The 12601-nt window shown below is 39.3% G+C and overlaps 2 protein-coding genes across 4 annotated transcripts; both read right to left on the bottom strand.

Annotated features, from left to right (window-relative positions):
• Positions 1–369: 369 nt before the first annotated feature.
• Positions 370–4894, bottom strand: RB195_012748 (uncharacterized protein; the record flags this gene model as incomplete). Of its 2 annotated transcripts, XM_064202259.1 has the most annotated exons (10): positions 370–465; positions 559–651; positions 717–868; positions 995–1117; positions 1175–1338; positions 2353–2504; positions 2586–2684; positions 2746–2825; positions 4653–4755; positions 4823–4894. In XM_064202259.1, the coding sequence occupies 10 exons, from the start codon at positions 4892–4894 to the stop codon at positions 370–372; spliced, it is 1134 nt and encodes a 377-aa protein (XP_064058140.1). The 2 variants fall into 2 exon arrangements, with proteins under 2 accessions (XP_064058140.1, XP_064058141.1); XM_064202260.1 differs by lacking the exon at positions 4823–4894 and having other exon boundaries at positions 4653–4752.
• A 540-nt stretch (positions 4895–5434) lies between these two features.
• RB195_012747 (uncharacterized protein) lies at positions 5435–10706 on the bottom strand (the record flags this gene model as incomplete). 2 transcript variants are annotated; one of them, XM_013452128.2, is made up of 4 exons in its annotated part: positions 5435–5575; positions 5840–5911; positions 8593–8705; positions 10700–10706. In XM_013452128.2, 4 exons carry the CDS (start codon positions 10704–10706, stop codon positions 5435–5437), a joined length of 333 nt encoding a protein of 110 aa, XP_013307582.1. The 2 variants fall into 2 exon arrangements, with proteins under 2 accessions (XP_013307582.1, XP_064058139.1); XM_064202258.1 differs by lacking the exon at positions 10700–10706 and adding an exon at positions 9837–9921.
• Between the last annotated feature and the right edge of the window lie 1895 nt (positions 10707–12601).

The raw sequence follows: 12601 nt of genomic DNA, 5'->3' as shown, positions 1-12601 counted from the left end.
TATTTATAGAATAGAAATAGACAGATGTTTGAAATCAGATAATGCATTATGAGCAGTGCGGGTACTCTTGGTGGACGGCAAAAGTGTATCAGAGTTTTTGAACTTATTTTAAATTTAATTGATTTTTTTTAATTTACGAATTTATGAACCAAACTCTTTTCATTTGATTTCTCAGCAGTTAAGCAGGAAATCGGAATCGAACAGCTAGAGTGATTTATCTAAACAATCAGAAGGAACCATAACCACCATAACTAATCTGAATTAACTTCAAAAATTCCACAGAATTATATAATTTATGTGAAGAAACTATATGCATGTTCCCAGTTTACACCATATTTATGAAAAGATTTCATACAGGACACAGCAGTATTACGGATTGTACCAATCCAAAAACAAAAGCGTAAATGTTATCACCGTAATGCAGAATAGGACTACCACACGACGTCCAGCCGAGTTACTTATGGCCTGAACGGAAACTGTTCCTTTTTTATACAATGTCTTAGAACTGAACACTGACTAGGAGTACGTCAATTCATCTCGCAGCGCACTATTACTCACCCGACGTATCCACTCATTTCCGTCGTTCAGATTTTCGGATGTACTCAATGCAGCTTCATTTATGATTTCGATATCCCTCTCTTGCTCCATAATCTTTACGAAATCTAAGTGTTCAAAGCGTAGTCCGCATGAAGAAGAAAACCACAAAAACCGCAAACCTTCTCAGCAAATGCTCCATGAAGCCGCTGAATTTCAGTGATTTGCGTTTCGAGTCCTTCAATATGAGCGTGTACATGAGAAAAACGCTCGAAAATCCTCGTATTTTCAGCGGTGAGCTGCGTGCGGTCATGAGGTGTCAGGTTAGAAAGCTCTAAAATAACCGAGTCATCAAGGATGTTTAACATCGTTTTGCGTAACAAAGTATGAATTTAACTTTATACACGTATTACGTTACTGTGAATCCATGGAAAAAATTCTTGATAATAAAAGACAGTACCGTCGTCCGATTTCGTCTCCAAGTCGGTCACAACGTTCTGCCAATCATTCTGCGGTATGTTGGTTGATTTCGGCTCCGTGTTTTTCGTATACGAATTGGATTGCTCACTTCTCTCGTCCTTATCTGTCGACAAAGATAGAAATATACATTACCTTAAATTCAAAAAGTAAGAGGACTTACTATTGCTCCACTTTGTTGTAATAGACTGTTTCGGAGAAAAACGGCTTGTATTTGGATTTGAAAGTACCTTGTCACGTTTCTGATCCCTTTGTTGTTTTGCTTCGACGAGAGAATAAAGATGTTGTACATTCTGTTGAATATTCGTATTGCGTAAGCGAAGTTCCCTGAAAGCGAAGGCAATTTGGCCGTCATCTTGCTAAATAAGGGTTGATTGCGATGTTTTTCCTTACATTTGTCATGTCCCTTTCAGGTTTGTATAGAAATGATCGTAAGGACATCACCAATTAATAAATAAATGCTCCTTTCTGTGTTTACTTTAGCGTCTATACGCCAAAGAGTGAGATGTTCTCTCCTCTCCACAGAGCGCAGAAAGCTCCTAGGACCTCCTCTTCTCCTTTTGTTTTTCATTGTTTTCTTCGTATAATGATGCACATAGCCAGAGGAGGATTATGTAGCTTTAACAAAATCCTTTTCCATTACTTCTATCGTTTGTTTTGCTGTTGTGGTATACCTAGGGCTTTAGTTGATTGGGATTCGATTTCTTCATTCCTTTGTGTGATGGTGTATAAATACCCTTCTTTGAATAGTGGTCGTGGAAAATCCTTCAGAAATACGCTAACCTGCACAACTGCACGAAAAGAGGGGCAGAGACCCTATGCTTACGAAATAAACTCTTCGAAGATTTGCCATCGCATCAGAAGAAATTGTTAAACTGGAGAAGATTGAATTTTCTTATTATTACAACCATCAAATATGTTAACTGTGCATAATTACACCGAAAAAATGTAACAGAAATCCCTACAAACTAAGATGTTAGAGGCGCTCAAGAAGCAAAATAAAACTAATGGAAAAAGATTTTGCTAAGACTACACAATCCTGTCCACAGATAACTACTATAACAAGAGAAAAAATCCAGCCCTGACATCTCTCTCCTACTAAATTTCTCATGTAAGAACACACGTCGAGCAAACATATAAGGGTCCCAAGACAAATGTCCCAGAGAAGGTAGCATCCGCGTCTCTGGTTGTTCGCATATTATTTGTCCCTTATGGCACTTGTCAACAAGATTCCACTTTTTTCCTAGTGCCTTGAGGCTATTGATTTACTCAGTGTTTATCACCTACCAAAGAATGTAATCTTGTCAAAATATCGGAAACGGGTCCATGCTGGAACTTCACCTCATTTCGGCCACTGTTTTTGCTGTACACTTCAAATGTTTGCAGAGAGATCCAACTACAAGCGACAAATGTTTCTTTTCATCCGCTACAGCAACCGCACCAACGATTTCAGATGATAGACGATTAATGGCGTATTCGAGACGTGAAAGTACCTTAAGCGTTGATACTGAAGGGTTCGGAGAAAGAAATTGGCAATGAAACTGATCTAATCTATATGCGAACGGAAAACTGACTTTTTCAGTGTCTTTGTCAAATGCATCCCTTTCATCATCAGACATCACAAGAACAGGTGAATTGAATGACAAATAGTCCCGTCTTCGACATAACACCACCTTAACTTATGACAAAGCTAGTAGTGTATGTGATTTCGTAGAACATGCATTAAATACAAACCTGCTGAAGTTCTGACAAACCTCTTTCGATAGAGAACGCATTAGTAATCAGTTTTTTGTATGCCGGAGAAACATCGCATGCTTAAAACGGTTGCAAATTAACACAATAAAGTTATCGTGGGATGCCCCCTGGAAGTCAGATCGATATTTAAGGAAAAAAGGAATGGAGAGAGAACTAAAATTAGTATTATTTACGGTTATCCACATCCATCGATCCCATGCTCTGAGCTTCGGGCCTTTCCTTCTCGTTTACTTCTCAAAATGCATAGGAAATACCAGGGAAATACCATCATAGCAGGATTATTTTTTTGTGAAAATACCGCCCTAAAAATGATCGTCCCATCGACAGGCGCCGAAAATATAACGCCTTAGATCAACACGTGCTTTCGGTGGGTACTATAGATGGAAATAAGTAAGTAAGAAATGAGGAAGTGGGTTAATTCATTTTCGCAGTTCAGTCAAAACGTCCTGTGGCGCTAGAGGCAGCGAAGCCAGAGCAAAAACTAAAAAAGGTTCATTCCACACAGAGGAAAGATGACACTGACGAGGCCAAGGTGACCGATTGCGGTGACTGATATCGACTGGTCTTGGGTGGTCACCCTTCTATGATCTACATAATTTCCCGGTTAGAATTCTTTTGATCACCGTTTCTGATAATCAAATTATTTCATAGTTAAAAGCAGCATACCACGAATCTGACTTGGTCGGGAACTCACTGTGAAAGCCTAGAGTTCGTGTAGTAGATTGCGGAACGCAGTGTGGTTCCTCTCATCTTTCCCGTCGTAAAAAAACGGCTTGAGAACCGCGTTAGTTCCTAGAACGGTCTTCTCTGTACGTTTCGTTCTCCTCACGAGTCTATTCATTGACTTCACTTGACTAGGCTGGTGAGAAAACATTAATCTTAGACCGCTCGCATATATATGCGGCGCGTATCCATGTGCTTTTGTTGTGGGTTCCACACCACGTCAAAATCACGACACGGCGACTTTAGGATGTGTTGGGCCTGCGTTACAAGTGATTATCTTCATGATTCTTGGAATCTTGAAATCTCTCTCTCTCTTTCTCTCTTGTTGTTCTTTCTATCGTTTTCAACAACTTCCATCACGCAGTAGTTCCTCTATTATTCTTATTCGTTTTTTTTTTCTGTCTTTCATTTGTTTTTTGTTAGTGTTTTCGAAGTCTTTTTCGTTCTTTTTCACGTTTTTCATGGCTCATTTGATGCCCTTCTTGCAGAGCACAAACTTTACAAACAGCTTCATTGGCTGTATCAACTCATGCATAAGAAAATAAAGCTGAAGGTCTCGAAAAATGCTCCGTCCTCTCAACTGACACTCCATTTCAATGCTTTAAACAACGAGAATCAACGAAATTAGTTCGTTCTGTAAAAATTAGGTCCCAGCGAGGATCGGACTCTTCCACATGCGGAATTGAACATAAATTTAACATTAAAAAAATATTGGACTACATCACATTGCTTGTAACGCCGTCTCCTATCGCCGAACAAAGAAATTCGCGTCTCATCACGCTCATTCTTAAGCAAAACACAGACAAAACTAGGTATTTTTGCGAACGACTCTCGAATTCGTGTTCTTTACACTCGACACGAACACGTCTTTTTATATCACTCTTGATCGATCTAAGGCCGACCTGATCTTCCTCATTTCGGCATTAATGGATAAAGGTGCGAGGAGGAGAGGCTCGAGGAGAATTGCATAATTAGCATGTTCAGCTCGACAAACACGTTTCAGTTACCTAAGGCATGAATATTATTGTCGCCTGTGTTTTAGTGGAAACGATATCGCATGACATATATAACCAGCACGCATGAAACTTCCCGGAAGGCACCCGGTTGAACTATTGTTTCAATAGTAATATTAATTTTGAAGAAAACTGAAAAAGCTACCAGACCTCGTTTTTTTACTGTGTCATTGCTTTCATTTCCTTCGCTAAACTGCTTAGCTAGAGTTTTCGCATACGCTTTGAAATAAGCTGTGTGATCATTGAACATTTTCTGCAACTTCCATCATTCTCAAAATCGATGGAGATATTATTGTAGTATGTCTCAAAAAAGCATCTACCGCAATCGGAACATTCAACATCATTGGATGAAGAGAAGAATTTATATAAGACAAGTACACAGTTACAACCATCGACTACTATTTGTGAAAACGAATACATGCGGTATGACATTACAAAGAATTTAAATAAAATGGTGACTGCAGGAAGATATTCATAATTCTATGTGTTGTTATGTTACGCATAACAAAACAGTTCTGTATGGAATTTAACTTATGTAAAATGTAAAAGTAAGAGCATAAAAACATTTCCAACGTCATAAAACCAGCAGGATTTCAGCTCGCTCCAAAAAGAATAGCGAACATTGCAAACCGGCTGCATATGCTTTTTTTTTAGCCCACCGAGAACAATACTGTTATCGTCGAATACAAGGTGGATTTTTTGAGTACTATGTATGTAGACAATAACTACCTAGATGTTCATATCGAAATGTATACATGACAAACACTCATCAAACCACGTACATGCCTACTTAAAAAAAAGCGATAAACACAACCATTTACGAGTTTAAATCGGTCGAATTTGAGGCTCGTCAAGGGGAAGTTTTGATAATGATAATACAAAGTGACGTAATGTGCCTCAAGAGCAACATATCTCCTTGACGTCTGCAATCTTTACTTCCCGCCTGCCCACAGCACAATAATGATGATTAGAATAACGGTAATCGCACACATGATGATCATCATTTTGATGTTCTTCCACCAGTACTTCCTCTTCAGTGTGGCTGCAGATTTCTCAAACTGCGATGCACCTTCCTAATAATTATCAAATTTAATTTCACATAATGCGTGAATCGACAATGACAACGAATGATGTTGACAATCTTACTTTTGAGGAAGAAAAATATGCAAAACATACAGTCGGTGCCGAAACTCTTCCGAGTGTTTTCAGACCCGCATTTTTTCGGCATCATACACTCTCTCTCTAAGTATTGCCCCAATCGAAAGATCGATCATCATTGCGAAGAATTTCGGCGCCAACTGTATAGACAAACACTAAAATATTTCAAAACGAATAACCTGCAGAGCGTCAGCACGATCATCAAGTTGGGAGAGCTTCTGATCACGCTCGAGCACCTTCTCAACATTAACCTAAAATTTAATACCTTCAATCTTGACTCTCAAATATTTTTTATGTGGAAACGAAGGCTATTAAGAATCACATAGAATTTGAAGTCTCTAGTTCTTCCGAGGAAGTGGTTTGGTATTCGACTTAGTAGTTTGTTGGTTACTTTTGGAGGGAATATGTGGCCCAACCTGCGTTGCTACGCTTTTTTCGCAGAGAAAACTTCCTAACTTTCGTTGATTTGCAGGTTTGAGATTGCATGAACGATTTCAAAGATTTGAAGAAAAATTTTTGCAAAACAGCGACAGCTATAGGACTCGTAGCAACCGTCACCTCACGACAATATCGCCCTATTCCGCTCCGTTTACACACCGTTAACGAGAGAAAGAGAGGGAGTGTATGAGAGTAACCACAATTTTACTTGAATTTAACGTTTCTTTGACGTTTTAGAGAAAATCTTAGATTTGAAGATTTCCTCAGAAGGCCTTCTAATTATTACTAAGAGGTGAAATAAACGTATTTTATCTCTAATCTACGTAAATGGCGCTAATCATTGCACATGCAAGTGTGCCGAGCAAATGATATGCGATATTCAGTGCACCTACTTCCAGTAACATAACCTAGATCTCTGGAATGGTTTAATGCGATGTAAGAAAATGCAGATAGTTGCATAAGTGTCTAAACGTGAGAACAGTGGTTTTAGAGAAACCAACATTTAAAGAAAATGGAACCAACAGATTGGCGAGGTTCTCTAAAGCAATGAAACGAGTCGAAAGAGTTAACTTCGTACGTGGAGTGAGCAAAAAAGTAATACAATAATAATAATAGTTATATATAAAAGTAGGTCTAGAGATATGCCAGCGCTATGGAACAGCATGAAAAAAAAAACTTGGAGAATAGAATACGAGTGTTTAGGACATGAAAAATCCTCTCATTACTATGGTCGAGTGACAACAGTACGCCTTTCACTCTATGGTACCTTTTTTCTTTCTTTTATCTTCATACTTCTTGTCTACCACACCTTTGAATTAATGCATACAAATGCATACAGCTGCTTAAATAACAGCTCTAAGTTCACAACAGTTTGAGAGAAAGTGGTCAGTGATGTCATGGTGGTGATATTAATGTCATTCAATAACCACGAAAGCTCTTTTGTGCGGCATTAAAAATAATACTTTTGATAACTCTCCAAAGCATAGCCATCCACATGAAACTTCTAGTGGTTCTTTTATTTTATCTCTTAGTAATAATTAGAAGGCCCTCTAAAGAAAACAACAATTCTCAGATTTTCTCTAAAACGCCAACAAAACTTAATAAATAAAAGGAATGATATGGTTACTCTCACGCTTCACACATTCTTTCGAGTGTGCGGACGGAGAGAAGCGTGGACAAAGAGAGGCATTGTCGTGGGGTAATGCTTGGTACGATTCTTGTCGCTGCCTCTTTTTTGCTACAATTCTTTTTCTAATCTCTGGAATCGTCCATACAATCTCGAACTTGCAAAACAACGCCAGCTAGGATGTTTTCTAGAGATGTTTCACTCTGAAAAAAGCTTAGCATCGCAGGCTCACGTGTTGTCCCCAAGGCCAATCAACAAACTACGAAATCGAATAGTAAAGCATTTCTTTTGATAAACACAATCACCGAACCAGTAAGATCGCGAGCAGTCCACCATAACGTTTGCCCCACAGCGTTGACTGCGGCGTTAACAACAACAAAGCAAAAACAACTACTAAGGTAAAATTGTTAATTGCATTAATAAAGCTTAGAACAAATAGATCATATGACCACAATTTACAACAGGCATGAATTCAGGAATTTCAAAGTGTGTGTATCTTTCCAAACACTACTAAGCTGAAATACCTGGAATGGATGCTGATAGCAGATGAGTATATTTAGATTGGGCAACTATTTATGTGCTGACATACAAACGAATGTCACTATACCGATGATATCCAAAATATTTCACTAAGGGAAATATTACGTGGGTGTGATTTTTTGGTAAACTTATTACAATACTCTACTGCAACTATTCGAAAATGGTATTACTTCGAAAAACAGTTCTGTTTGTAATAATCACTCATAAATAGCCCAATAAACAATTGCTCATTGAAGAAAAACAATGGAAGATTCCTAATTGCAAGTGATGGCATAAAAACGAAAACAGTCGACTTGACATTTTTTCATTTTTAAGTTGCTTCAGACAAGCTCACCTGCAATGAAAAACATTCTAAGAACCAAAAGTCATACGGACCAAAATCTTAGCATGTATGATCAGCGAACAGCACTCGAGGAACGAGCGTACTCGCCGGCGAATGTTTGTACGAAATATCGCAATAAATCGTCGGTTTCACTTGATTTCGATGCGAAATTCTGAGAATTTAGTGGAGATCATATAATGTGAAACCAATAAAATTGCTTAAGCCAAACAGCAGTAAACAAGAATTTATTATTGATTTATTTATTTTATTTAGGATTTATTACATATTGGGGAAATTACAAAGAAAATGTTGAGATAGATGTGATTCTGCCATTAAAAAATGCCCACTTTTCAAAAATAAGCAGCGAAATGAGTGTGCAGTGTTCCGAAGCCGGAAGGTATAATCAGACACAAGTCTGATGATGACAAATAGCTCCAAACTTGAAGAATTAGGAGAAATTGGGAAAATAAGCAGCGAAAGATGCTGTAACATAAGACCTCACACACCTTCATGATTCCTACAACTTCATCGACTTGTGCTTGTGTTTGCTGCAAACGTTTGTTAGAGGGTCTTGGTCCTTGGCTACCTCCTGCTCCTGCAGCGGCTGCATCTCCTTGGCCTAAAAAACCCTGAGGTACAATGAAACACTTTGCTTCCCTGAGAGTATACAGTTGGATCAAACGACCTGACTCCCGATGCAATTGCGAAAGCGTTTGCACTCGAATCCGATCAGAGCTACCGATCTTCCATTATTAGCACAATCGCCTACGCAACCGCACATGACAAAGGGAAGAGCATGTGGTTAAATGCTTTTCGTTTATCAGCCCTTCATTTTTATTTAAGTTTGGAATCAGGTGCACTAAGAACTCTTGTGTGGCCTATACAGTGAATCCGCTTCACTTGAAAATGTCTGAATTGAAAGTGACCACTTCACTCTGAAACGATCCGATTGGGTTCCACCTTGTCGCATCTGTTAGGATCAGGATATGTAAAAAGATAGGTTGGCAAGTTTTCAGCATCCACATTTAAAAAAAAGTCTATCTCTTTAAAATAGATAATCGCCCGAATCCAATACCACCTACGTTGGCAATCACCATTCTCGAACATCTTGCATGTAGGTTTTTATCGCATTGCGTAAGGCAAATGTGGTAAATTTGCAGCACAAATACAAAGAGGCTGATAAAATCGGATATCACCAGCTAAGCATATGATCAACATCATCGACTACTCCTAAAGGCCAAGTTCCTTGCATTTCTAATTTTCGAAGCGAGGAAGTAGATTGTCGTCATAATGTTAGCCGTCTTAATTGTTTGCTCCATTAATCATTCCCTTTCGCTTCAGTGCTGTCGAACACGTCACTGTCGTTTCGTTTAAATGTTGCCTCTCAAGTTTAACTGCACACTATATCTCGATGTTCCTATGGCGATAACGGACATTGGCGCTTTATACTAAAGTGTGAAAATTTCATGGCTACCGTCTAAATTTTAAGAACAATATTCACATTGAAAGAATATGCATCTCTATGTGACAAATGGAACAATGTGTTAAAAGAACCGATGATTCGTTTTGTTGATTCAGCATTTAGAGATCGACAAATACTTGCCATTAACGGAAATGGTATAGCAATTGAAGGCGCAGGTTCTGATATAACCGAATCATAATTTAAGGGGAGGGAGGCAAAATTTGATGTTTTGTTATGTAGTTGACGGAATCTGTACATCACCGTCGATATTTTCTTGGAAAAGCTCACCTAAAGGATATTTTGATTCGTGCTGCAACACAGCTTGAGCCGTTATAGTAGGGTCATTGCATATGCGGCTTCTCTCGAGGCGCATCGATGGAGCGTAGCGGCTAGGAGCGTGGTGAAATTCTTGCTGTTGCCATCAGTAGCTGCAGTTCGCGACGGTCCCACCACGCTGCCTGTTGCTGCTGCTTTCCAGCTGCTGCCTCCACCGCGCCGTTTCGAGCGCGTACGCAAATGCACCGCAACTACACTCGTGATTCATGTCGTTTTGACCCGACTATATAGTCAGATCAAAACGATCTGAAGCTAGGTACAGTTGTGTAAGCGGCTGCACTTCTAGTGGTGGGGACAACGGAATATCGCTAGCTCCACCGTGCCGCTTCCAGCGTAGCTGCTTACGCAACCGCACCTAGCATCAGGTCGTTTTAAACCGACAATAGGCACGCAAATACACTACAACAGTGTAAGCGCAGTTACCAAGATTAACTAACATCGAACCACTTTAAACATTCAGTTCAACGAGTGCATTCTCCCGCACAGGTGTCTTCACAGTAAATTCGCTGGATATAAACAAGTGACAAGGAGAGAGCAAACATTGTGAGCTAGAAGTGGCGTCTGTCGAATTAAGAACGTGATCTAGACCTTAATAAGTCTTTATTTCGCCTTAATGACGTGATTCACTTTAACTTGAGCCACTGCGTCAAGATGACGTGGCAACTTGTTGCTGCTAATGCGCTGTGTCCTAGCGCATGAATGACAACCAACGTTCAATGTCATTCAATAATGCACACTAGGAAAGTTCTCCAAAGTGTTCCCATATTCTTTAAAATTAACTATGCATAGTGAAGAACACAGAATAATGAACTCACCTTCCATGTTTCAAGAGGAGAATGGATGCAAATTCAACCAGAGATTACAACCCTGAAAGCATCGAATTTTTAGAGTGGTAACAATTGCATATCTATCGCAATGCAAAACTTCGGTGCACATAAAAAATATTCATCTTTACAGCTTCATCAGAAAAAAAAATGCAGAGATGATAACGAATCTCCCTATACTTTTTGAGACGTGCAATCAGCTATCAGTGCCGTCATTCAGTGACTTTCGCCTTTATAAGCTGATTTCCGATTGTGGGCCTATAATGCGAGATTTCGCTATAACGTTCGTCAACGAAGGATTGTAGCGAAGAAACATGCTAAACTCTATCATCGCTGCTCACTCTTCAGTGCCGAACGTTGACCGCTCCGGGTGAATTTTCATATTGTATTATTATCCGTGCGAACACGCTGTGATCATAGTAATTTGCGTAAGTATGGCGGTGAACACAGCGGCCAGGATCCGCGATGAGACCATTAAGAACTGCCCAACGTTTCACCGCCGACAGCAGCGAAGAAAGAGCATCGATGATGGAGTTTAGCATATTTCTTTGCTACAACGATTTGGCATGAGACCAATATGAACTCCAGTGACGAGTGGTGGCCGGCAAGGGTCCCATCTCGATCCCTACCACAATGCTCCATAGCACCGCTTCAAGTGCAGCCGCTTCCGCAACTGCACCGAAGTTCTCGTCGTTCCGATACGATTGCACCATGTCTATCCGAGCAAAGAAAAACTTCCGCTAACATGTGTCGGGTCTGCATCGATTTGACCGCTCAAACATGACTCAGCCCTATCTCAAGATGTGTTATCGTCATTTCAAGCTCATTCACATAATGCAGCTAGATACAGCAATTTGTATCCTGCATTACATGCATTTCTTGAAGGTGACAGCAGTGTCCCACACGCAAGATTTCAAGGGATTTAATCGCTCATAATCGCTCTATGACTAACTTTGATACAAGCCCCACACGTCACTGATTTTTGAGAAACTAAAAGCTTAACATTGACCGAGCTATTTTCATTTCGAAATGAAAACTGTACAAAAATTAGAAGTGACTCGATTTGATTTGTCGAAATAATGCGCTATAATAATGGAATGAAGAATCAATGAAAGAGTGGAATTTAGCCTCCGTACTTTGTGTTTAACGAGTTTACGAAGAGTTCCAGCTACGACGAAATCGTTTGTAATTGAATATTCGAATACTTTCGAGCTCCATACCTCGTATGCTAGGGGAACATTCATATAAAACTCACACCTCATATGTTATTCTATTCCCAGCTCAGGAAAACGAACATCCAGAAACAATAACATGCTTTATCAGTATTTCCTTGTGCTGAAATATGTCTTTCCTTCTATTTCGGATACTGCTAGGAGTGCAAAAGATTTGAGGGACATTACTTCGTTACATTCGAATTCAAAAAATATAGAACGAGGTTTTTAATGCTAAGAGAGAAGTAACACTTTTTTTTATTATTATAGGGTGAGACAAAAACTTGATTCATTCATATCTTAAAGGTCGGTATTGGGCACGAAAGAAAAGAAGATCTAATGTGATACAGGATAGACTACATTTTTGTCTTCGATAGGTAGGATTCCGCCATTACCCCAGTGAGAAGAACATAGCCTGTGAAATCTAATAATATAAGGAAATACATACGTCCAGAAAAAGCAGAGCCGAAATATTGAGTCAACGTTATTTTCATGTGCGGGAACCAATCACAAAGTCGTCAACACTGCGTCAATGTCCGCAAATTTACATCTGCACACCGCAAAACCCTTTGTTTAACCTAACATACAACAATAATATGACATTAAGTAAAAAAAAAAGAAAGACATCTAATTGAGAGAAGGAAAGCGGGGCCAAAAAAGAAGAGTTCAATGAATGAGAAAC

Source organism: Necator americanus, chromosome V (assembly GCF_031761385.1).
Source record: "Necator americanus strain Aroian chromosome V, whole genome shotgun sequence".
In the NCBI taxonomy this organism is placed as follows: domain Eukaryota; kingdom Metazoa; phylum Nematoda; class Chromadorea; order Rhabditida; family Ancylostomatidae; genus Necator; species Necator americanus.
The sequence above is the reverse complement of the archived record's forward strand: the minus strand, read 5'-3'. Positions and strand labels throughout refer to the sequence as shown.